The sequence below is a fragment of the Erpetoichthys calabaricus genome, chromosome 11, assembly GCF_900747795.2.
Source record: "Erpetoichthys calabaricus chromosome 11, fErpCal1.3, whole genome shotgun sequence".
NCBI lineage: Eukaryota > Metazoa > Chordata > Cladistia > Polypteriformes > Polypteridae > Erpetoichthys > Erpetoichthys calabaricus.
In genome coordinates this window covers 57,327,261-57,354,407 of record NC_041404.2, presented here as the reverse complement: position 1 = coordinate 57,354,407, position 27,147 = coordinate 57,327,261, and the positions used below count along the sequence as shown (strand labels likewise).

Sequence of the window (27,147 nt, the reverse complement as noted above, 5' to 3'; positions counted from 1 at the left end):
GCTTCATAAGCTCTTTTATGTTCAATGTTGTACTTAATAAGTACTAATTATCCCAAACCATCATCTTTGAATGTTGCAAGACTTTCATCTTGTATGTAGATCGGGGTAATTACATTCATTGCATTCCTAGTCTGAATCACAATCTGATTGTATGGGTGGTTACCTGGCACTGTAGGGTCGCCACCCGTCCTTTAAAATACGGAATCGTGCCGCGTTTGAGAATGAAATTGCGCGTCCCGTTTTGAATCAATACTGGACGGGATTTATCCCGTATTTTTTGTATCATTTTTTTTTTAAAGCAGCGTCTCATGCAAATCATCCCACACGCATTTTATGAAGATGCCTCCTTTCCTACTTTTGATTGGGTAATACTTGATGTCATCGTTAGTTTGATTGGTTTTTTTAACTGTCCAGTGAGGAGGGCGTGTCTTTTAAGTACAGTCTGCAAAGTGTTGGCACTGAGATGTTGCGTCAGCGCCATAGTTGAAGCCCCTAACGTTGCGGTCAGCAAGTCGGCTAACATCCGCCATGTGCCGTCTTTCAGTTGCGAGAAGCAGATCACAGAATGGTTGAAACTGTTGCCCCTAACGTTGCGCCACGGCGTGTGTTTCGTTTATACCTCGTGTCTTCTCATTAAACTTTTATCTCGCGAATATGTTATTGCAATCCGCAGCGGGAGCGTTTCTATAAACTTAATTTAAACTTACGTTTTACACCGTGCTTTGTTTCCCTTATGAACATGCTTGTACGCTTAACTCGCTCCGTTCTCAATTGTTTAATTAATTTTTTGCTCTTCGCTGTTTGCGGCTGTTCCTCCATTTCCCCCTACTTCGTTCTTTTATCTCGCGAATATGTTATTGCAATCCTTAACGGGAGCGTTTCAATAAACTGATTGAAAATAGTTTTGCATTTACCTTTTTAGTAAAAGGTGAGCTTTTAAGCCTGAGAAATCACCCCGTAAATGCACACGTTTAATTGCACATGTGTTAATATGTATGGTTACACAGTATTAAAAGACAGTGAACAACGTCAGTTACCTTTCTTCCCGCGTTTGATAAAAGGTGAGCTTTTAAGCCTGAGAAATCACCCCGTAAATGCACACGTTTAATTGCACATGTGTTAATATGTATGCTTACACAGTATTAAAAGACAGTCAAAAATTAACGTCATTTACCTTCGTTCCCGCGTGTGACTCGTGCTGTAAATGTCTTCCTTGTTTTTAGTTCACGTGATTACGTAGGAGGCGTGATGACGCGATACGTGACTCCGCCTCCTCCATTACAGTGTATGGACAAAAAATATGTTCCAGTTATGACCATTACGCTTTGAATTTCGAAATGAAACCTGCCTAACTTTTGTAAGTAAGCTGTAAGGAATGAGCCTGCCAAATTTCAGCCTTCCACCTACACGGGAAGTTGGAGAATTAGTGATGAGTGAGTCAGTCAGTCAGTGAGGGCTTTGCCTTTTATTATTATAGATAGATAGATAGATAGATAGATAGATAGATAGATAGATAGATAGATAGATAGATAGATAGATAGATAGATAGATAGATAGATAGATAGATAGATAGATAGATAGATAGATAGATAGATAGATGAAAGGCACTATATAATAGATAGATAGATAGATAGATAGATAGATAGATAGATAGATAGATAGATAGATAGATAGATAGATAGATAGATAGATAGATAGATAGATAGATAGATAGATAGATAGATAGATAGATAGATAGATAGATAGATAGATAGATAGATAGATAGATAGAGCCGTCTCTAAGTCTCTACCTTTTATGTTCGGATTGTCTGACCTGACACTCTGCACTCTTCTTATTCAAGTCACTCCTTAAGTTCGTTTGTCTTGCCAAGCCCATTATGTGAACTCACCGATTTCTTGTCGTGTTTTTTTTCTCTTTTCTCCTTCCCTCTTAGTGCTCGGTCAGCTGTGGCAATGGTACCCAGGAGAGGCAGGTCTTGTGTCGTACAAAGAGCAACACCATCGGCAACTGTACTGAAGCCAAACCTGGGATTGTCAAGTTCTGCACTCTACCTCCATGTCCGAGTATGTTTTTTCTTTTCACACCTGGCATTCTGCCGTCGGCTCATGGTGCTTTTGAAAAATGCAGCAATGTTGTTTTTTTTATGAATGTCTTCTTTTAAATTGCATTATTTCAAGTGCTCCCTGTTCATGTTTATGCACTCGGGATTTTAATCACTTGCTGATGTTTTCCTAAAACATGAGGGTCAGTCTAGCATGAACATGAACACAAACCGATTCTGAGCAAGTAATTAAAGGCTACGTCATAAATGATTGAGTATATTTCACAGAAAAAAATCAAAGAAATTGTTCACGGAAAGCAGAAGAGAAGGCTGAACGATTCTTTATTTGCGCACAGATATACACAAATGTCTCTTTTCTTGGAGTGAGCAATCATTGAGACAATTCATTCCCTTTTCTACTTTTCTATTACCATAAGCTTATCTAATACATCACATCATCTGACTCTAAAGATGCAGAATTGTGTCATCTTAACCAATCAACTACAGCCACCAGTAATTTGTATACGTGTCGATTCTTCCCTTATTCTAAACTTTGCTTCATTCTTAGGGGTGTCCTTCGGGTTTTCCCATTGATGTTATCACCGCTTCATATTGGGATGTTATGGCTTTCCCAGTAGTTTCTCCTCGCTTTCTAAGGGGGTGTTCATTGCTCATTTATTTCATTTTAACCTTAATAATTATGTTGGTGGCTCCTCTAAGATGAGGCCAAAGCCTCCCGTACTCGAGCTTAAACCGCGTTTAGTGAACCTTTTAGTTACCTTCAGTTCTCTTTTTCTTATGTTTTAATAATTCATTGTCACAACATCATTTAAGTATATACTTGTAATAGATTGAATAAGATTATATATTCATTAAAGAATCCATATATGCAACAATAAAGAAATAAGATAGTAAAAGGTCTTGAGCCCCCAAGTGGAGGAAGTGACATATAAATCACACTAACACAGGTAAATCTGAAAAAGCTGTTTTCGTTTTAAACGTTTTCTGCCCACATTGGTGGTTTCTGATCGCACTCTAAAAGTCCACTTCACCCTGAAACGCCAAATACACATAAACTGAGTACGAGCAGCTCGTCAGTCAAGAGCGCGGTTTGGTTTAAGGGGCAAACTCGAAGCAAACTGATATTAAGTGGACTTCTTTGTGAGGACAGAAGATGAAGTGCAGCTGCTGTTAAAGGTAACCAGCCGGCATCAGGTGGGTAAGACCTTGGAGCTTACAGACCTGGGGGGTCCTGTTGCAGCATTCTAGTCATGTGTTTCAGGGTGCAGTACCCATCGGCAGATGTAGAGGAATTTGGAAAGGACCACCGGCAGAGTGAAGTACAAAGCTGAAGTCAATGCTTCATCACGTGCCGACATTTTCAAAATTACACACTTTGGAGGGCACGATGAAAAATGTTTGGTGGTTAAAAACACTAATTCAGTTTGGATGGATTGGCTAAACACGATAAAAAAAGGGGCATCTTCAAACATATCTGTGTCAGTGCAGATGAGGCTGACAACACTAGCCCAGTTTCTCATTCTCCTTTGACTTCAATGCATTTCACCGAGTCTAGCAAAGTTACCGAACATTTCCACGATTTTGCCAAATTTGGGGCATCACTACTAGTACATAACTTTGACAGAGTTTGGTGAAGTTACTGAACATTTACGAGATTTCGCTGAATTTGTGGCAAAGCTGAACTCCACTGTGTCTGCTCCTCACTATTGATACACAGACTTTGGCGAAGTTGCGATTTTCCCGATTTCTCCAAAATCACAGCAAAGCGAACTCCACTGTGTTTGCTCATCACTACTGTCCCATAACATTGACAGAGTTTGGCGAAGTTAACGAACATTTTCACAATTTCACAGAACTCAAAGCAAAGTGAACTGTGTTTGCTCATCACTACATATCCATAACATTAATTGACTTTGTTGAAATTACCGAAAATTTTCACAGTTTTGACGAAAGCAAAGAGAACTCCACTGTGTTTGCTCATCACTACTGACCCATAACATTCACAGAGTTTGCAGAAGTTACTGAATATTTTCACGATTTCGTCAAACTCACGGCCAACCGTACACCACTATGTTTGCTCATCACTACCTATCCATAACATTAATCAACTTTCCACAGTTTTGTCTCCGCTGTGTTCGCTCTTCACTACTGATAACATAACATTGACAGAGTTTACAAAATTTTCCGGACATTTTGACGATTTTGCTGAATTTGTGGCAAAGCTGAACTCCACAGGTGTCTGCTCCTCACTATTGATACAAAGACTTTGACAAAGTCATGATTTCTCCAAAATCACAGCAAAGTGAACTCCACCGTGTTTGCTCCTCACTACTAATCCATAACATTGACAGAGTTTGGCGAAGTTAACGAACATTTTCACAATTTCACAGAACTCAAAGCAAATACTTAATATTTTCACGATTTTGTCAGACTCACAGCCAACCACACAACACTGTGATTGCTCTTCACTACTTATCCATAACGTTAATCCACTTTGTTGAAATTACTGAAAATTTCCACAGTTTTGACAAAAGCAAAGCGAACTCTGCAGTATTTGCTCATCACTACTGATGACATAACATTGACAGAGTTTAGCAAATTTACCGAACATTTCGATGATTTCGCTGAATTTGTGACAAAGCTGAACATCACAGTGTCTGCTCCTCACTACTGATACAAAGACTTTGGTGAAGTCACGATTTCTCCAAAATCACCACTGTGTTTGCTCATCACTACTGATCCATAACATTGAAAGAGTTCAGCGAAGTTACTGAATATTTTCACAATTGCATCAAACTCACGGCCAACTGTACACCATTGTGTTTACTCATCACTCCTTATCCATAACATTAGCAGACTTTGGCAAAGTTAACAAACATTTCCACAATTTCGCAGAACTCAAAGCAAACTGCACTCAATTGTGTTTGATCATCACTGCAGACAGCATAGCATTGGCAGAGCTTAGCAAATTTACCAAACATTTCCACGACTTTGCTGAATTTGAACTGCACAGTGTCTGCTCATCACTATTGGTACACAGAGTTTCGCAAAGTTACTGAACATTTTTAAGATTTCTCCAAACTCCCAGCAAAGCGCAATCCGCTGTGTTTGCTCTTCACTACTGATAACATAACATTATCAGACTTTGGTGATGTTAACAAACATTTCCACAATTTCCTCGAACTCAAAGCAAACCACACTCAATTGTGTTTGCTCATCACTACTGATAACATAACACTGACAGAGCATAGCAAATTTATCGAACATTTCAACGATTTTGCTGAATTTGTGGCAAAGATGAACTCCACAGTGTCTGCTCCTCACTATTGATACAAAGACTTTGGTGAAGTCATGATTTTCACAATTTCTCCAAAATCACAGCAAAGTGAACTCCACTGTGTTTGCTCATCACTACTGATAAAATAACATTGACAGAGTTTGGCAAAGTTACTTAATATTTTCACGGTTGTGTCAAACTCACGGCAAAGAAAACTCCACTGTGTTTGATCATCACTCCTTATCCATAACATTAACAGACTTTGGCGAAGTTAACAAACATTTCCACAATTTCGTCGAACTCAAAGCAAACCGCACTCCACTGTGTTTGCTCATCACTACTGATAACATAACATTGGCAGAGTTTAGCAAATTTACCGAACATTTCAACGATTTTGCTGAATTTGTGGCAAAGCTGAATTTCACAGCGTCTGCTCCTCACCACACAGACTTTGGCGAAGTTAACAAACATTTCCACAATTTCATCGCACTCAATTATGTTTGATCATCACTACTGATAACATAACACTAACAGAGCATAGCAAATTTACCAAAACATTTCCACGATTTCGCTGAATTTGTGGCAAAGTGAACTGCACAGTGTCTGCTCATCCCTATTGGTACACAGACTTTGGTGATGTTAACGAACATTTACATATTTTCGCTGAACTCAAGGCAAAGCGCACTCAATTGTGTTTCCTCATCACTACTGATAACATAACACTGACAGAGCTTAGCAAATTTACCGAACATTTTCATGATTTCGCTAAATTTGAACTCCACTGTGTCTGCTCATCACTTTTGGTACACAGAGTTTCGCTGAGATACTGAACATTTTCAAGATTTCTCCAAGCTCCTAATAAAGCGCACTCACTCTACTGTGTTTGCTCATCACTTCTGATCCGTAACATTGACAGACTTCGGCAAAGTCACTGAACATTTTCACAATTTCATATAACTCACGGCCACGGTGATTTACTCATCACTACTGTTCCATAACATTAACAGACTTCGGTGAGGTTACCGAACATTTGTACAATTTCATTGAACTCCACTGTGTTTGCTCATAACACTGACAGAGGTTCTCATTTGTAAATTGTAAGATAAAGTGTGTCGCTGAAAGATCTAATTTGGAGCGTAACACTTCAATAGTAAATGTCATGATACCCAAACAACGCCATTGGCTGAATGCTTTATAGATTTAAGGTGGCTAAACTATGTGACATGTCCTCCATTGGTCCCATGTCTTTAATAAACGATGAAGCACTGGATGGTTGCTAAACCGATGGGGCTCAGTGTGGACTGGAGCACGCCGTCCTTCGTCTGAACCCCTCTCCATGTTCACGTTTTTTAATTTTTTTTGTCTTTCTTTTGTTTCTAGAAAACGCTTCTGACCAAAGCAAGAAAGGAAACTTCCTGATCCAGTGGATTTCCCGACAAAACTCGGACTTCCCAATCCAGAAGATTTCTTCAAGTAAACGTCCACTTTATAACTCTGACCTTGGCCTTAAGTGCATGCCGTTTCTGACATGGACTTTATCTTTCTCTCTGTCCTTTTCGCTACGAAGCAAGTTTGCCTGATGGGGCTACGGCACTAGGCGTTTGATTGCTTTTTTTCTCCCACTGGGCGATGGTGCCTACGCTCTCTCTCTCCTGTGTGTCCGGAGCTTTGCTCTAGCACTGGCCAATTAGAGGGCTAAAGAGTTTCAATTGGCTGTTTCAAGTAGGAGCTCCGCAGCGCTGCAGGTATCTGATTGGGTGCTGTCTTCAGCCTGCCTGTTGCTTGGTTACCTTGGAAACAAGCTGTTAACTGGTTGATCTTCATCAGTGTCAGAAGCCACTGGGGGTAACTTTATTGTGAATGTGATCACATCACAATAATGACATTGTCCAAGTGCTCATGTAATAATTTTAATAACAAAAAAGGAAGATGAAAGAAGCAAGGTAACTAACCTGTGCAAGACTAATTGCTCAAGCAGGGTAGTCTGCGGTCTGGTGGTCTGCTGGCTCATTTCACTTCATTTCCACTCTTACTTGACTGTTATTGCTAACATTCATTAATGCAGCTTATTTGTGCTTGCAAACTTTATACAATAAGCTGTGGCTAATCTGCATAACCTTTTGTTAGAAAAAAAGAACTTTAAATAATTGTTGTAAGCTGTCTGACGGCATTTGTGGCAGTGCCAGGGTAATATTGTTTATACCTTTTTCGATTGACTGGTTTATCGATTTCCGTTTGGAGGACCCTTTTCTGGGGGGGGGTCACATGCATGTGTCGTGTTGTGTGTTGACGTGCGTGTTTGTGTGTGGGTGTGCGTGTGTGTATCTATACGTGTGTGTACATATTGGCAAAGCATACTGGTCAGAAAATGATCTTAAAATACAATACCTCATACAACACCGTGTTAAAGGAAATCAGTGAATAGAAACAAAAAAAAAAAGTGTAATATTTTACGTATTTGCAACGTTAGACAAAATGCCTTATGCAAGATTGAATGTAACGGCATTTCGTATCAAAAGTGGACAAAACAAAACGCGCTTGATTGCCTCGAATTTCAGTATTTAAAAAAAGAAAATTCCGAGAGCTGCTGCTGCTGCTGCTGTTATTGTTGTTGCTGACGAACGGACGGACAGACAGACAGACTTGGGGGGGGCGGTGATTGACCCCCTCCCCACTGCGCTGCCGTTTTACAGGGTTAATGAACAGAAACCAGAAAAAATCACCTTTAAGCACTTCAAATATGTCATTATAATGTGATCACATCGTTGTACTGTGATTATGTTACAAGGTATCTTATGGAAAATAATCTTAAGGACGGCTTGCACTGATACAGTATACTGTAAATATCATTGGTGTTGACTGTATTAACAATGTTTATGACTGTTATATCTTTACATTTTGAACAAGAAAAAAGTTTTTTTCCTTGTTTGAAGGCACTGAATTACATCCTGCTAGTGGCTACTGTGAAGGTACAATAAGGATAATCTGGGCAACGTGCACTAAATGTATATGCACTTTGTTTTTTCAGGGATAATTTATTAATGTTTTTGTATATATTTAATAAGACACATAACGTGCCATTTCTGTTTTTACATCCCCGATTTCTATTGAGTTCCCGACTTATTTAACTGTTTCAAACCAATGAAGTGTTTTACCAAAGTGACTGTGAACCTGTAACTTTAGATACGGTATATTTCTTACAAATTCAACTGGAAAGCGTGCATCTTCTCATTGTTTAGGTTTTTGTCATGAGCAACTGCAAATAAAAGAAAAAAAAAGTGAAAAAAACATATGAAAGAAAATGAGTTGTAGAAATAAAATGAAAACTAAAAAAAAAAAATGGAACATTGACAGCTCTCTGTTATTGTTAAAGGCAAGTATGTCATGTCATTTACTAACTCGCTTAATCCAGGGGGCGCGGGTGGAGTGTTGGAGCCTATCCCGGCTAGCACTGGGCACAAAGGCCACCATTATATTATATAAATTATATGGGATTAGGTTATCCACCATCATGGCACCATTATAATCCACTCAAAACTAGTTTAGCTCCTCCTTCTCCATTGACTTCAATTTATTTTGCTGAGTTTGGCAAGGTTAACAAACATTTGCACAATTTCGCCGAACTCCACATTGTTTGCTCATCACTACTGATGCATAATATTGACAGAGTTCGACAAAGTTAACGAACATTTTCATGATTTCGCTGAATTCACAGTAAAATGAACTCCATACTGTTCGCTCATCACTACTGATTCACAACTTTGATAAAATTTGACGAAGATAACAAACATTTCCACGACTTCGCCGAACTCTGCATTGTTTGCTTATCACTACTGATATATAACTTTGACAAAATATGACGAAGATAAACATTTCGACAATTTTGCCGAACTCTGCATTGTGTTCTCATTGCTACTGATATATAACATTGACAAAATATGATGAAGATAACAAACATTTTCACAATTTCGCCGAACACTGCATTGTTTGCTCATCGCTTCTGATATATAACTTTGACAAAGTTAACAAACATTTTCACAATTTCGCTGAATTCATAGTAAAATGAATTCCATACTGTTTACTCATCACAACTGATTCACAAATTTGATAAAATTTGACGAAGATAACAAACATTTCCACGACTTCGCCGAGCTCCACATTGTTTGCTCATGCCTACTGATATATAACTTTGACAAAATATGACAAAGATAACAAACATTTCGACAATTTTGCCGAACTCTGCATTGTTTGCTCATCACTACTGATATATAACATTGACAAAATATGATGAAGATAACAAACATTTTCACGATTTCGCCGAACACTGCATTGTTTGCTCATCACTATTGATATAGAACATTGACAAAATATGATGAAGATAACAAACCTTTTCACGATTTCGCCGAACACTGCATTGTTTGCTCATCACTACTGATGCATAATATTGACAGAGTTCGACAAAGTTAAAGAACATTTTCACGATTTTTTCCCAAATTCACAGTAAAGTGAACTCCATACTGTTCACTCATCACTACTGATTCACAACTTTAACAAAATTTGACGAAGATAAACATTTCCACGACTTCGCCGAACTCCACATTGTTTGCTCATCGCTTCTGATATATAACTTTGACAAAATTAACAAACATTTTCACGATTTTGCCAAATTCACAGTAAAATGAACTCCATACTGTTTTCTCATCACTACTAATTCACAACTTTGACAAAATTTGACGAAGGTTAACAAACATTTCCACGATTTCGCCGAACTCTGCATTGTTTGCTCATCACTACTGATGCATAATATTGACAGAATTTGACAAAGTTAACGAACATTTGCACAATTTCGCCGAACTCCACATTGTTTGCTCATCACTACTGATATATATCTTTGACAAAATTTGATGAAGATAACAAACATTTCCACAATTTCGCCGAACTCCACATTGTTTGCTCATCACAACTGATGCATAATATTGACAGAGTTTGACAAAATTAACAAACATTTTCACGATTTCGTCAAATTCACAGTAAAATGAACTCCATATTGTTTGCTCATCACTACTGATTCACAACTTTGAGAAAATTTAACAAAGATAACAAACATTTCCACGATTTCACCGAACTCTGCATTGTTTGCTCATCACTACTGATGCATAACATTGACAGAGTTCAACGAAGTTAATGAACATTTGCACGATTTTACCGAATTCATAGGAAAGCGAATTCCATAGTGTTTGCTCATCACTAATGATGACAAGTCTACCAAAATCTTGGGCACAAGGCAGGAACAAACCCTGGACAGAGCCACCATTATATTATATAAATTATATGGGATTAGGTTATCCACCAGAATACACCATCACTGCACCGTTATAATCCACTCAAAACCAGTTTAGCTCCTCCTTCTCCATTCACCTCAACGCATTTTGCGGAGTTTGGTAAAGTTGGTAAACTCCGCAGTGTTTGCTCATCATTACTGATGCATAACATTGACAGAGTTTAGCGAAGTTGCTGAGTATTTCCACGATTTCGCCGAACTCCACATTGTTTGCTCATCACTACTGATATATAACATTGACAAAAATTTGACAAAGTTAAACATTTCCACGATTTCGCTGAACTCACACCAAGGTGAACTCCACAGTGTTTGCTCATCACTACTGAAGCAGTACTTTGTCAGAATTCAGTAAAGATAATGATCATTTCCACAATTTCATCGAATTTGCAGAAGAGCAAACTCCATCCTTTACTGATACATAAAATTGACAGAGTTTGACGAAGTGTCATGGAGATATCAGATCAAATGAACTTTTATTTGTCACATAGCATTACAGACTGAGTGCAAATTGTAATGAAATGCTTCTCTGAAAAAGCTAAAGAAAACTTTAAATATTATGGAAAACAACAACTTCTCCAAACACACATTAGAAATTTTGCATTCATGGGTGTCATCCAGGTCTGATATGAGATCTCTCGCAATACGTATTATGTGGAGCCTGTGCTCTACTGTGAAGCTTGCTGTTTTGGACTATTGTCCGATCTCCAACTAGGCACTTTGTACGCTTTGTTGACTGTGAATTAATTTGATTATTAGGAAAAGATGGGTGCAGAATGAATTACACGGACAAACTCTGCTCTTATTGGGTTACCTACTGTGAGGTGCATTACACGTAAGAAGGGTTGGGCTTGCCAGTCCTCCTTTGTAGGGCACAAGTTGTCCACTCTTCGAGCCTCGGGGCTGTGGGTAAAAAAGGGAAGATGGAACAAGCAAGAGCACCCTCTTCTCTGTTCGGGGTTGGTAATGTTAACTTTTCTAAAGCCCTGAAGATGTCCCCTAAGCACACGTGTGTGACACTACATTATGAAGAAATGAGTTACAGAGAGACAATTATGCTTTATACACGAGGGAGAATCAAAAAGTAAAGGCAACTTACTTAATACCTTAATACCGGTGACTGTGAGCTGATAAACTTACCGGTTCTATCACTTCTCCACATTGTCACCCCGCAGGTCGCTGCACTTCTTGTATCATTCCACCAACTTGCTCATTCCTTGGGAGATGACGCCTTTCAGCTTCTCCCGAGTCCAGGTCTGCACCACTTCCTTAAACCTCATCATCAGAGGGGAACCCGTCACTGTGTAGAGCAGGGGTCTCCAACTCGTCGCTCACGAGCTACCAGTAGCTCACAACCCCTTTCCAGGTAGCTCACCAAAGGGTTAATGAATCCTACTTAAATTTAAATATATTAAAAAAAATAAAAAATATATATATAAATAAAAATAAAAACTTGATTAGTCAAATTAGGGGTCTTTCCAAAAAAAATCATATCATGATCCTTTTAACACAACATCACGATCCACAGTCTGAATTCTTTTCTTATCTTTTCAATGTGTCAGACACTTAAGAGAATATCCGGACTCAAACTCATCAAGACGTAAGTAACGCTTTATTTTAAATATCAAACAAAGTTGAATTCAATTGTTCTCTCGTTCGCTAGCTAAGCGGAGTTAAGGCATACGCCCCAAAGCTGGCGAGTGAGTGAGTGAGGAAGGCCCCTTTCCTCGGCCCGCTGCGTCTCACTCGGATTCGTGCAAATAAATCGAACTCTGATACACAGCCAAATGAGAGAAGTCGCAAAATCAACCGGATTGTTCAAGCAAATTGTAGAAGAAAACCCGATCTAAATCCATGAAGTAGTTCTCTTGTGAAAAACAGGCAGACAGACAGACATTGGATTTTATCTTCTTCTTCTATAATACGCTACCGTGGCTATTCGTGTTTCTGTCCAGGATTTTAAATCACCTGTTAACTCGTAAATCGTTTGAACGATTGACCTGAAATTTGGTATACATATACCACTTGACGTCTACTAGCCGCTTTCAGGGTGATGATTGACCTCCAAGGTTATTTTATTTTTATTTTATTGTAGAATCAACTCCCGGCAGTTGTCAGCAGGGTGGCGTATGCGTACGGGCACCGTTCTCATCCTGCCCACCTTTGCCATCACTTCCTCTACCTCTTCATATCTTAAATCATTCTTGAGGCGGATTGGAGACTTAAGTGCTAGCTTAAGTGAAAAATGAAGGAAAACGTACTAAATAATTGCAACACAAGCACTGACTTAATCAGTTTTAACGCGAAAAGATGAGAAGTAGCGGACCGCTAGGGTGGAGAAAAGCAGAGATGCTCAGGAAACAGCAAGCGCATCAACCTCTGAGCAAACGAATGATAGACGTACAGAGAAAGAGGAGGAAAACTAGGGATGGTCAAGTCAAGTGTATTCGTGCAGTGCGCCGTTACTGGTATTATATATTAGTAAACCATCCATCCATCCATTATCCAACCCGCTATATCCTAACTACAGGGCCAACCCCAGCCAACACAGGGCGCAAGGCAGCACACAAACCCCGGGCAGGGCGCCAGCCTACCGTCGGGCACGCACACACACACTAGAATCGCCAATGCACCTAACCTGCATGTCTTTGGACTGTGGGAGGAAACCGGAGCAGACACGGGGAGAACATGCAAACTCCACGTAAGGAGGACCCGGGAAGCGAATCCCAGGTCTTCTAACTGCACTACCACTGTGCCACCCTATATTAGTAAACCTTCAAACTAATGTGCAGTTAAAGTCTCAACAGCATTTCTGGAGCTTAGTAGAGCCAGATAACTAGAAGAACCTTCACCAAGCTGCTCTGAAAATGTCTGCTTTGTTTGGGTCTCCATACCTCTGTGAGTCTGACATGAATGTCATGAAATCAAAGTTCAGAACAAGACGGACAGACGAACATTGAAATGACTCCAGAAGAGTGAACCTGAGGGGCACCACTCCACCACATACCTCAGTGCCAGTCATCTGACTCACTAAAAAACACATCACAACTGCAACTGGACCTGTGACTAAAGTGACATGTGACAAAATGACAAAAGAATATGTCAGATCTGTGGATTTGGAATTGCATTGTTTTATTTTGACAGCATTCATGTTTTAATTCAATAGTGTGAGATACACTAGAAGATGCGTACCAACGTACAAAATGCACTTGCAGGTGAACTCAATATTTTTTGTCACGTCAGTCAGTCATCGTCCAACCTGCTATATCCTAACTACAGGGTCACGGGGGTCTGCTGGAGCCAATCCCAGCCAGCACAGGGTGCAAGGCAGGAAACAAATCCCGGGCAGGGCGCCAGCCCACCGCAGTTTTCTGTGATGTTTTAATGCAAAATGTGAGTTGTGGACACCAACATTTTGTAAATATTCAGGCAAGACAAGCGTATTCAGTTTATTTGGGTTTCCTCCGGGCGCTCCGGTTTCCTCCCACAGTCCAAAGACATGGTGGATTGGTGATTCTAAATTGGCCCTAGTGTGTGCTTGGTGTGTTTGTGTGTGTCCTGTGGTGGGTTGGCACCCTGCCCAGGATTGGTTCCTGCCTTGTGCCCTGTGTTGGCTGGGATTGGCTCCAGCAGACCCCCGTGACCCTGTGTTCGGATTCAGCGGGTTGGAAAATGGATGGATGGATGGAAGCTATGAGAAGAAACGTTAGAAACCATGAGGAGCTCTCGGCCATTTTCATTTTGTAAAAGTAGCTCTCAGTGGGGTTAAAGGTTGGAGACCCCTGGTGTAGAGCTTCTTCTAAGTGGACCAAAGGTGTGATGGTCAGAACTGTAAAAGGGTGTGGAAGACGTTCAAATCGCAGCTGTTGCATTGCCTCCACCATCACAACCACTAAATCAGGACGTGCGATTTTACAACGTCTTTTTGACAACGTCGCTGCTCTTTTGCTGTGAATTGCAGGTTTCACTTTCCATTTAAGCGTTATGTCGGTCACTGATTGTCCGTGTTCCTGAAAATGCACCAGAATATCACCATCAAAGAAGGTCATCGTGATGTTCTTGGTGGACGGCTGTTGTTTGACTTTCTTCAAGGTGGGTCCTTCCACTGCATGCTTCGTCTCTTGCTTTCCGGCTCACAGTGATGGACCAACGTCTCATCTCCGATGGCAATCTACTCCAAAACACTCAGATTTTCTTCATAACGTTTCAGGAATTCGGTCAAAACTTTCCACGTGCCGTTACTTCTGCAGACCAGTAAGTCGTTTAGGTACCCATCTTGGGCAAACTCAACGGTATCCCAGGTCGTCATTTGCCATACCACATGCAGATCCATAGCCGATACCCAAATGGGCAGCGACAGTGGACAACGTAATCCGTCGACCTTCTCTTCGTCGTGTCGATGTGGGCTTGTGTGCGTGATGTTGATGGTCGGCCAGGTCGAGCTTCTTCAGGTTTTGCTGCTTTAAACCTTTCTACCCATTCCTAAACTTTTCGTTGAGTCCTGCTGCTCTCACTTCCATACTTAGCCGACATCCATCGGTGAATCTCAACAGGTTTCACTCCCCCTTGTCCAAATAAATTTCACTATGGTGCAGTCCATGTTTGTTGGACCTTGGCTTCCACTAGACTGGCAGCAGAGTGCTGCTGCACTGTGTGTATTCCAACTACCCATAAGCCATCACAAACGTGTTCTATGACGTCAGCTTCTATCTGTTGCAGTTGCCACCTAAATTTCAAATTGCCTTTACTTTTTGATTGACCCTCAATTCTACGATTCTACTAACATCTCGTCGTCATTACTTTCTGTACCCTTTCCCCAGATTTCAGAGTCGGTTCATCAGCTCGATAACAGCAGTGACGCTCATTGTAAGTACTGCCATTTTTTTAGGAGCGTTACATGAGGATAGGCTTTTATTATTTCTGTGCTCTGTCTCTGGCCGCATGTCGTCAATGAGGAAGAGGCCGAAACATTCCTTGCCGGGCCTGGCGATTAGATGGCCAGCTGAGCAAACTGAGGAGAAACACGGGGGCCAAAACAAGTTAATCTGTGGTTTAGTTAAAGGCGCTACTAATCAATTTCTGCTGTTCACTGAGCACTAAGACCTGCGAATCGTCTCTTCTTAGGACCGTACAATGTAGTCTGGTCTTGGTAATGGAGCCATGAAGGCTGATTTGGTCATGTGCCACTTACCAACCAATGATGTCTTACTTCTACCGCACCATTCTTCTATTGGGGGTCCCCCTCAGCCTGATGATCCTTTAGGAAAAGAATTCTGTCAGCCTCTCCTATGCCAGCTCAGTCACTCTAATAATTGGAGACAAAAATTAAGATAAAGATTTGGGGCATCATGGAGACGAACGGCGAATAGTTGATGGAAAAAAGGTGAAAAAGTAATTAGGCAAATGCAAGACAGCACTCAAATCACGACTGACTCAAAGATGGTGGCCACGCCCCTTAAGAAGCCCCTTAAGAAGCTGCTAGACTGGAAGGGGCGGGGCCAAAGAACCATGACCCAGAAGTGACGTCATTGGGAATGCTGGTCATCTGATCTGCAAGAGAGAAAGGAGGAGAAACATTAGGCAACAGCGCCACCCCTCGAGTCGGGGTGGAAATACATTCAGATCAGCCTTTCATATGTGTGACAATATAAACACAAAGTATAGAAATGTGTCTCTTTGGAGGCTTCATTTTTATTTTTTTTTTTTTTTGGGGTCATCAAACTCCTTTCGATTACCCAGATTGTGAAAAAACATAACAAAGCAGTTTTTCTTATTGTCACTTTCCTCTAATGGCTCAAAAATCTCACCTGACAGTACAGAATCCGAGTCATCAACAGTCATAACACACCTCTGGCAGAGGATTTCTTTTGACGAGAGCAGCTGCCAGCATTTGATGCCATGTGCCTGAACATTTGATATTCAGCTTAGAGCTGAACTTTAGTGTAATAATAATTCATTACATTTATATAGCGCTTTTCTCAGTACCCTACAGAGGAGGCAGTGATATTCTGACCAAAATGAACTGACACTGTATTAGAATTAAAATGTAATTATTATGTGTCTACAAAAAGAAATGATTACATAAATGTTATTTTATATTGTGCCTTTCTCTCTCTTGGCACTTTATGAAGCAGGAGCGGATTAAATAAAAGAATCTTAACACAAATGAGGCTCTGCTGCCATCTAGTGGCTAAGGCGCACAAGTGGCACAGAACATCTCTGCTGCTGAGCAGTCAGTCACCTTCAGGCACTCGCAATTCAAAAGGAAAGGAGGCGCCACAAGCAGAACACGACTCCAAAAATGAATCCAAAGAAATCTCATAATCAGGATCATTTACAGAACAGCGATAGAAATTCCCTATAGCTGTATTTAAAATGCTGAACATCTTTACATTTTCCTGGAGTCACTAAGGGAAATAAGTAGGGGCAGAGGCCTATTCACAACAATTAGAATAATCAGGAAAAGAATGCATGGGCACAGAAAACAGCAAAAGGCATCAGCCACTTAAATAAAAATAACAAATTGAAGAATACAAACTGGGCTGAAATCACACCACAAAACCTAACAGAACATTCTGGGAAGAGTCTGATCCAAGTTAAAATACTAAAAATCTTTCAAAAAAGATAGATAGATAGATAGATAGATAGATAGATAGATAGATAGATAGATAGATAGATAGATAGATAGATAGATAGATAGATAGATAGATAGATAGATAGATAGATAGATAGATGTGAAAGGCACTATATAATAGATAGATAGATAGATAGATAGATAGATAGATAGATAGATAGATAGATAGATAGATAGATAGATAGATAGATAGATAGATAGATAGATAGATAGATAGATATGAAAGGCACTATATAATAGATAGATAGATAGATAGATAGATAGATAGATAGATAGATAGATAGATAGATAGATAGATAGATAGATAGATAGATAGATAGATAGATAGATAGATAGATAGATAGATAACTGGATTGAAAGTCACTATATAATAGAAAACATTAAATGAAAGGCACTATATCATAGATAGATAAATTGAACAGAAAGGAACTGAATCATAGATAAATGGAACTGATTAAACATATATATATATATACATATATTATAAAAATTATACAATTTAAAGTCAGGTTAAAAGTAGTCAGTCATAGCCAGATGAGTTAATATGAATGACTGTACATAATTGAAAGACAGGATGATTTCACGCTGTACTTTATGAACCAACAGACAGATTGGTATTAGAGGCGCTCTGTCCTGGAGAGATACAGTTTGTGAGGTGCGCTGTTTGTGCTCCTGCTTTACAGTAAGGAGATTGTTGATTTCGCTTCCTGGGTCCTCTCTGTGTGGAGAGCACTTTGAGTAGTTAGAAAAGTGCTATATAAATGCAAAGAATTATTATTATTATCATTATTATTACTACTACTACTATATGGCATGTATTACATCATAGACTGATAGGTAGCCATGAAAAGCGTGATTTAAGACATCGATCTAGAACAATAACTTTTATTTCTACTGTATAGTACATGTTTATCAAACAAGTGTGGCTTGAAGTGCTTTATAAATATGACAAATAAACAAATAGATGAAAACAATAAAAGAAATGAATGCAATCAATGATGGAATTAAATATCCTAGAGCACTATTAACTATCGGCACTTTTTACATCTCTGACATTTACTTTGGTAAAACGACGCTGCAGTCAGATGGCCAGTGGAGGAGAGGAAAACCAAAACCCCATGCAGGTCTCCAGGAGCCTCCAGCACAGCCCAGAATCTGTGGAGCTTTTAGAGATTTGCTCCGTCTTTTAGTTTTTGAACCAGAAGGTGGCGCTGTATCACTTCTTAAATGTGAGGTGTTGTGTGTGCGGCGGAGTTCATATGAATGTCTGCACGTCTGAGAGTTTTAAATCACACACCTTTGGAGACGCTGCTGTTTCTACCAATGCATGGCACTCTATTAACCTTCTGTACTCTTTCCAGAATGATACTCTGCTGCTCACTAACTGCTCTGCTGTTTTTAATGACATGTTTATCACATTTGTAGCACATGCTGTAATACATGAAAGGGTTGGTGCGAGGATGAAGTCAGTGTGTGCTGTTAGTCACCTGTGACAGCACAGAGTGGGACAGACAGCCAAAAGCCCCTGGTGCCCTCCAGTGTGCAGTGATGACCCCGCTCTACCATCTCACCATGGGTACTTTCACACCACGGAGTCAAATAACAAAACAAAGTATGATGTTTTTCACCTGAATCAGGACACCTGTTCTCTTATAATACCCCCTTCACGTTCTAAACAAATACACGTATGGGTGAAAATCCATCAATGTCTGCCACAACATGTGCAGGGGTATGTAAGGCCAGCTATGAAGAAACCATAAGGTCCTCATGATGTTCACTTTGGGGGATCTCAACATGCAGTGGTGTGAGGGCCACCGATGGGTCACCAGCAAGAACACCAAAAGCTATCAAGGAGAGGAGCGACCACTAATTGGAAATGCTGTTTAGGTTCATTATGAATGATTAACTGGCCTGATGGTTACACGTCCACACTGTGATGGTCTCGAGTCCTGCTTAGAGCAGACAATTGCTTTGGAATAAACAGCTTTACCAACATAGCGACACGACTGAAAATTCAACCATGTGTGCCACAACTTCTGAAGCACTGGTCAGCTAAAAGCAGGGAGGTATAAAGCCAGCTAGGAAGAAGCCCACCAATAGCTCATCTTGGCTGCCCCCTCTGGAACTCCAAATGCAATGGTATAGGGTCCAGAATGAGAACATCGAAAGTTACGAGACTGAGCATTTGCAAGTGTAGAAGATTTGATTTTTGACTGGCCAGGGGTACGTGAATCCACTCTGAGATAAGATTTGTGTCCCAACCAGAGGTGCCGTCTGTTTTGTAATAAGTGGATTCACCAAAATAGCCAGCTAAAAGCTAAAAATCTAACCACGTTTGCTGCAACATCTGCAGAATTTCTCAACTAAACACAGTGGGGTGTATAAGGCCATCTATGAAGGAACCCAAATATGCTTGAAAGTGCCTTGTGCTGTGCTGAATACTAAAGGGCAGCGGGGTAAGGATCAAGAACATGTTACCAGTAAGAACTAATTTAGAATTGGACATACAGGTTAGGACAACTGGAGATTTGATACTGGCCTGCTGGTATATGAGTCAACACTGCAATGGACTTACCTTAAGCCTGATGCTGCTGGGAAATAATTACTCCATGAGACCCCTCTTTGGCATAAGCAGTTTCAGAAAATTCAATGGAGGAAAATCCAACTTTGTTTGCAATGACATCTGCAGCATTCATCAGCTAAAGACAGGGGTGTATAAGGCCAGCTATGAAGAAATCCCAGATAGGCCGCCCATTCTTTGGGATTTTGAAATGCAGCAACTTAATGGTTGCCAGCAAAAATGCAAAAAGTTACATAGGAGAGTCTGAATGAAGTTATGAAGGTTTAAGCCGACTGGAGAATCTGAACTGGTCCGGTGCATGTGAGCCCACCCTGCTGAGATGGGCCCTGCCTTCCGTGTGACCCATTAAGAAATAAGCAGGTTCATCCAAATAGACAGATTTATAAAAATCCAACCATGATATCTGCTGAAATGATTGTCAAAAGAAAGAGGTGTATGAGGCCAGCTATGAAGAAACCTAAAAGTACTCATGTGGGCCACCCACTGGCACTGGCAAGAATTAAAAAATATATACGGTGGAACCTCGGGTCACAACCGTAATCCGTTCCAAAACTCTGGTCGCAACCTGATTTGGTTGTGACCCAAAGTAATTTCCCCCATAGGATTGTATGTAAATACAATTAATCCGTTCCGGACCGTACGAACTGTATGTAAATATATATACGCTCGCTCGCTCTCTCTCTCTCCTCTCTCGCTCACGCCCTCTCTCTTTCTCTCTCTCTCTCTCTCTCTCTCTCTCTCGCTCACTCACGCCCTTGTGCTCTCTCTCTTCTCTCTCGCTCACTCACGCACTTGCACTCTCTCTCTCTCACTCGCTCGCTCTCTCTCTCTCTCTCTCGCTCGCTCGCTCGCTCGTGCCCTTGCGCTCTCTCTCGTTCGCTCATGCACTCTCTCTCTCTCTCTTGCGCTCACTCGTGCATTCTCTCTCTCTCTCACTCGCCCGTGCACTCACGCTCTCTCTCTCTCTCTCGCTCACTCGCGCTCTCTCTCTCTCGCTCGCTCGTGCCCTTGCGCTCTCTCTCGTGCTCTCTCTCTCACTCGCTCATGCACTCTCTCTCTCCCTTGCGCTCGCTCGTGCACTCCCTCTCTCTCTCGCTCACTCGCCCACGCACTCGTGCTCTCTGTCTCGCTCGCTGCACAGGGAATGCACAGGCAGAGACTGAGCACGTGCGGAAATCATCGTCGCATATGAACTGGAAGGGAAACTGGCTTGTTCTTCACTTGAGTGTGCGGTCGTAAACAGATGCAAAAGTTTGGTGAACTTTTTGGTCGTAACCCGATTTGTACGTGGTCCGAGACGTTCATGACCCGAGGTTCCACTGTACAGGGTGTCCACAAAGTCTCTTTACAATTTCAAAATTTTAATAAAAAAACAAATGAATAGAGAAATCTGTGGAAATTATTACAAAAGGAGGAGTAGATATTGAAGTTATTTTTGCCTCATTTAATACACCTCTATATGGGCACCATTAGTTGCATGAAGCACATCAAGGCGGTGCTCGATTTCTTGCCATGTTCTCTGTAGCAATGCTTCATCAACAGTGGCAATGGTGTCAGTGATCTTTTGCTTCAGGTCATTAATGTCCCGTATCTTTGTTCGATACACAATATCACATGGGGATTTTCTGAGCCCCAGATTCTCACATTATGTGTCTTCAGTTTCCCTGAAACATGGAAGATTGTCTCATCACTAACGCAAACCCGGGTGAGGAACGTGGCATCCTCAGACATTCATTCCAGCATGTTAACTGCAAACTCTTTATGTCTTGGTTTGTCATTTGGCTCGAGTGCCTGTAAGAGTTGCACTTTATAAGCGTATGATCGCAAGTTCTTGTGTAGGACCTTGTGCACTATTGAACATGGTAGCTGTAACTGTCTGGCAGCAGTACGGATGGATTTTGTAGGAGAGCGAGCAAAGGATTGTCTTACACGATCGACGTTTTCCTCCGATATTCTTTGTCGTCCACTCCTTTCTTTATCCAATACTGTCCCGGTCTCCATATATTTCTTGTGCCATGCACGAATTGACGGACGTGACGGTGGATGTTTTCCATACTTAGTCCTGTAGTTTCGCTGAGTCTGCATATCCAATTTTGTTTCAATAAACCACGATTCATATTCTGCCTTTTCTTGAGGAGTAGCCATTTTTTAGGGGTGTATTCAACAGCCTCGCTTTCATCAACAGGGTACCAGAAATACCCAAATGCAATGTGATTACAAAATTTGATAACGACTGAGTACATAGGACAAATTTGATGAACATATCTCATCAATTGCCTTTTTAGTAATTTTTTGAAGTTGTAAAGAGACTTTGTGGACACTCTGCATATATAAGAGTGAGCAACTGAAAATGTGAAAGTAATTATGAAGGGTTAGGTGAACTGGAGATTCTAAACTGGCTTTGTGTTGAGGTGAGTCCTCCTTGAAATGGACTACCAGGATAGGCCTTACCCTCCATGTGACCCATTTAGGAATCAGCAGGTTAATCAAGATAAACAGATCTATAAAAATCCAACCACATTTACCATAACCTCCATTGATCCATAAAAGACCAGGGTGTATGAGGCCAGCTATGAAGAAACCTAAAAGTACTCATGTGAACCACCCATCAGCACTGGCAAGAATTTACAAAAATGACATATAAGAGTGGTCAACTGAAAATTTGGAAGTAGTTATGAAGGGTTAGGTGAACTGGAGATTCTAAACTGGCCTTGTGTTGAGGTGAGTCCTCCTTACAATGGACTACCAGGATAGGCCTTACCCTCCATGTGACCCATTTAGGAATCAGCAGGTTAATCAAGATAAACAGATCTATAAAAATCCAACCACATTTACCATAACCTCCAGTGATCCATAAAAGGCAAGGGTGTATGAGGCCAGCTATGAAGAAACCTAAAAGTACTCATGTGGACCACCCACCACCGCTGGCAAGAATTTACAAAAATATATAAATATAAGAGTGAGCAGCTGAAAATGTGAAAGTAATTATGAAGGGTTAGGTGAACTGGAGATTCTAAACTGGCCTTGTGTTGAGGTGAGTCCTCCTTGAAATGGTCTACCAGGATAGGCCTTACCCTCCATGTGACCCATTTAGGAATCAGCAGGTTAATCAAGATAAACAGATCTGTAAAAATCCAACCACATCTACCCATAACATCCGCAGATCTACACACGGCAGGTCAGCTATGAAGAAACCCAAATGTTCAGTCCAGTCTAAAGAATGTCAAAATGTAGTGCTATAAGGATCAAGGACGTGTTACCAGCAAGAACATTAAGCGTTACCTGTGAGAGTAACCACCAGTTTGAAAGTGGACATGCAGGTTAGAAGAACTGGAGATTTCAAACTGGCCTGCTGTATACGAGTCAACAATGCAATGACTTACCTTGAGCCTGATGCTACTAGGAAAGAATATACTCCATGTGACCCGTGTTTGGCATAAGAAATTTCAGAAAATTCAATAGATGACCCACCAGCACTGGCAAGTATTAGGAAAAATTACATATAAGAGTGAACAACTGAAGGCATTGTGATCTGTAGCAAGAGTAGGGAGCAGGTCGAGGAGACCCTGGAGAGGTGGAGATATGAGAGGAGAGGATAGGAATGAGAGGAATACCTGTGTGTGAAAGAGAGGGAGGTCAGAGGAATGGTGAGGATGTAGGGAGTAGAGTTGGCGAAGGTGGAGGAGTTTAAATACTTGGGGTCAACAGTACAGAGTAATGGGGATTGTGGAAGAGAAGTGAAGAAGAGAGTGCAGGCAGGGTGGAGTGGGTGGAGAAGAGTGTCAGGAGTGATTTGTGACAGACGGGTATCAGCAAGAGTGAAAGGGAAGGTCTACAGGACGGTAGTGAGACCAGCTATGTTATATGGGCTGGAGACAGTGACACAGGAGACAGAGCTGGAGGTTGCAGAGTTAAAGATGTTAAGATATGCATTGGGTGTGACGAGGATGGACAGGATTAGGAACGAGGACATTAGAGGTACAGCTCAGGTTGGACAGTTGGGAGACAAAGTCAGAGAGGTGAGATTGCGTTGGTTTGGACATGTGCAGAGTATATTGGGAGAAGGGTGCTAAGGATAGAGCTGCCAGGCAAGAGGAAGAGAGGAAGGCCTAAGAGGAGGTTTATGGATGTGGTGATGGGTTTGACAGAGCAAGATGACGAGGACAGGAAGATATGGAAGAAGATGATCTGCTGTGGCAACCCCTAAAGGGAGCAGCCGAAAGAAGAAGAACTAAACATCTGAAAGTAGTTATGAGGGGTTAGGTGAACTGGAGATTCTAAACTGGCCTTGTGTGTGTGAGTCCTCCTTCTAATGGACTACTGGGATAGGCCTTGCCTTCCATGTGAACCATTTAGGCATAAGTAAGTTAATCCAAATAAACAGATGGCTAACAGCCCAACCACATTTACCGTAACATCTGCAAAACCGAACGTCAAAAGGGAGCGGTGCATAAGGGCAGCTATGAAGAAACCCAAAAGTGTTCACGTGGGCTATACATTCTGTGGAGACTCTCAAGATGGAGTGGTAACATACTGAAGGGCTGTCAGGTTGTCAAACCATTCCTGACGGCAACTAGGATGAGGACGGAACAGATTCTGGATAAGGAAATAATCCATCTTGTGGATTTTTCCATTACAGTGGTCAAAGAGAAGCCTTCAAAGATGAACAGATGGATGGAAATGTAGTCAGCCTTATATCCTCCAAAGGCACATTTACACCACTTACAAGAAGGAGAGCAGCTCTGCCGTTTTCTGTAGTTTGTCTCTGACCTTCTAAATTTTCTGTTGCTTTTTATCTTTCAGGACAGCGCTGCCAAGGAGACAAATCGGTGTTCTGTCGCATGGAGGTGCTGAGCCGCTACTGCTCCATCCCCGGATACATGCAATTGTGCTGCAAGTCTTGTAGCGAAATCCATCCCAGTGTTTTCTCCTCCATGAATCAAACCAACGACACGCTAAAAAACACCAGCTTTCCACCGATCTCGATCATCCCACTACTGCTGAGCCCTCCTACCGAGGCTCCCGGAACGTGGCCCACCTCTGCCTTGGACACGACCACCGGGGCTGGCAGCCACAATGATGACATCCGAGAGAACAATGCAATCGATGTTCCCTACAAAATCCACGGGGTGGACGGCGATACACCCGAGCCCAACATCATCCCCCGGAAAAGGCAGTATTATGAAAAAACGAGGAACCAACGAATCCAGCAGCTGATTGCTGAAAAGCAGAAAGATGGACTTCTGAAGGTCAAAACCTAAAGAAAGATCAGCGACGGCAGAGCACACTTGGCATTTCTCTTATAGAGATTGAATCGTTTTATCACATATTGTAATTGACACGGTGCTAAGTCTGATACTGGAGACCACGGGCCCTAACGCCAGTAAGCGACACGTATTTGCACAAATTTTTGAAATTAAAATGTCACTTTATGCAGTGATGGAGTGCCTCTTGTTTAATTGAATGAAGCATGTCGGGTTACGGCAAACGTGCATGTCCTCTAAAGGAGATAACGATATGATGGATTTTATTTCTGTACACTTTGTAGCGGTGCTACATAAAATTGCCTACAACTCCCAGCAGCCCCTGCACCCTCTGAATCAAGAGCATAATACTGCAATGGCTGCTGGGAGTTGTAGGCAATTGATACAATTTTTTTAATGTTTCTTTTGAGTTGGGGTGGCGTAGTGGTGCAGCAGCTGCAGCAACCTGGTTTCGGTTTCCACCTCCATGTCCATGAAGTGTTTGGCTTTCTTCCACATCCCTTACATGTGGCCTTGTGTGTGTGTGTGAGTGGGTCCAGTAATAGACTGGCATCCCGTCCAGGGTTGGGTTCTCCCTTAGGCTTAATACTGTTGGAATAGACTGCTCATTGAACAGTTGGAGGAACGGATCTCTTGGAACCCTCTGGAAACATCTCCTCATCAACAGATTAGGAGCCCGCGCTGATACAGCACATTGCCGCACACGCCACACGACAAACCAACTCAGGAGTGCAGCCATGAAATGGGTGACACCTCAGCACCACATTAGTTCAGATGGAGTGGTTACAGTGTGAGGGTTTCAACAATATTCGGAAAATATATGAAGGGATGATCTACAAAGTAGTCCAGCGTACAGATGCCTCAACAGAAGACTCAAAATGCTCAGGGGTGCTTACTCTCACCGTTCCTCTTCCTACTGATAATTGACCAGATAATGAAGATGTCCACAGCCCAGTCAAGGAAAAATGAAGATGTCCACAGCCCAGCCAAGGAATAATGAAGATGTCCACAGCCCAGTCAAGGAGAAGAAACTTTTTGTTGTCATTTTGTAGTATTAACCTAAGATGGCTTTGACCTTAATTTCCCAGGAGTTATTGTTATGTTGGCACTTTTAATTATAAGGATTAAAAGGATAGATTAGAGATAGCTTGCTCTCTGTCTCTCCCCTGCACCCTAGTCCCCCTGCCCCCCCATTTTGCCTCCTCACATGAGGCTGGACCCCACTTCACAAAGTCCCAGTCCTCTGACATACCTAGAGACAGAGCACGTCCAAAACAAAGCAAGCCCCCCGACCCCAGCAGCCACGGCGTAAGAGGATTAAAATGGAGATATCCATTGACAATCAAGTCCACAGACAGTGCATCCGGAAAGTATTCCCAGCGCATCACTTTTCCCACATTTTGTTCTGTTACAGCCTTATTCCAAAATGGATTAAATTCATTTTTTTCCTCAGAATTCTACACACAACACCCCATAATGACAACGTGAAAAAAGTTTACTTGAGATTTTTGCAAATTTATTACAAATAAAAAAACTGAGAAATCCCATGTCCATAAGTATTCACAGCCTTTGCCAAGAAGCTCAGGTGCCTCCTGTTTCCCCTGATCATCCTTGAGATGTTTCTGCAGCTTCATTGGAGTCCACCTGTGGTAAATTCAGTTGACTGGACATGATTTGGAAAGGCACACACCTGTCTATAGAAGGTCCCACAGTTGACAGTTCATGTCAGAGCACAAACCAAGCATGAAGTCAAAGGAATTGTCTGTAGACCTCCGAGACAAGATTGTCTCGAGGCACAAATCTGGGGAAGGTTACAGAAAAATTTCTGCTGCTTTGAAGGTCCCAATGAGCACAGTGACCTCCATCATCCATAAGTAGAAGAAGTTCGAAACCACCAGGACTCTTCCTAGAGCTGGCCGGCCATCTAAACTGAGCGATCAGGGGAGAAGGGCCTTAGTCAGGGAGGTGACCAAGAACCCAATGTTTACTC

The 27,147-nt window shown here is 41.5% G+C and overlaps 1 protein-coding gene across 1 annotated transcript in view; it reads left to right on the top strand.

Moving 5' to 3' along the window:
* adamts2a (ADAM metallopeptidase with thrombospondin type 1 motif, 2a) overlaps positions 1-25,333 on the top strand; it is a 590,393-nt gene extending 565,060 nt beyond the window's left edge. The window contains exons 20-22 of the mRNA XM_051934206.1: positions 1,935-2,064; positions 6,721-6,813; positions 24,697-25,333. Of these exons, the coding sequence (XP_051790166.1) occupies positions 1,935-2,064; positions 6,721-6,813; positions 24,697-25,154 (681 nt within the window). The 3' untranslated portion in view covers positions 25,155-25,333. The remainder of the gene's footprint in view (positions 1-1,934; positions 2,065-6,720; positions 6,814-24,696) is intronic.
* Positions 25,334-27,147: the final 1,814 nt, after the last annotated feature.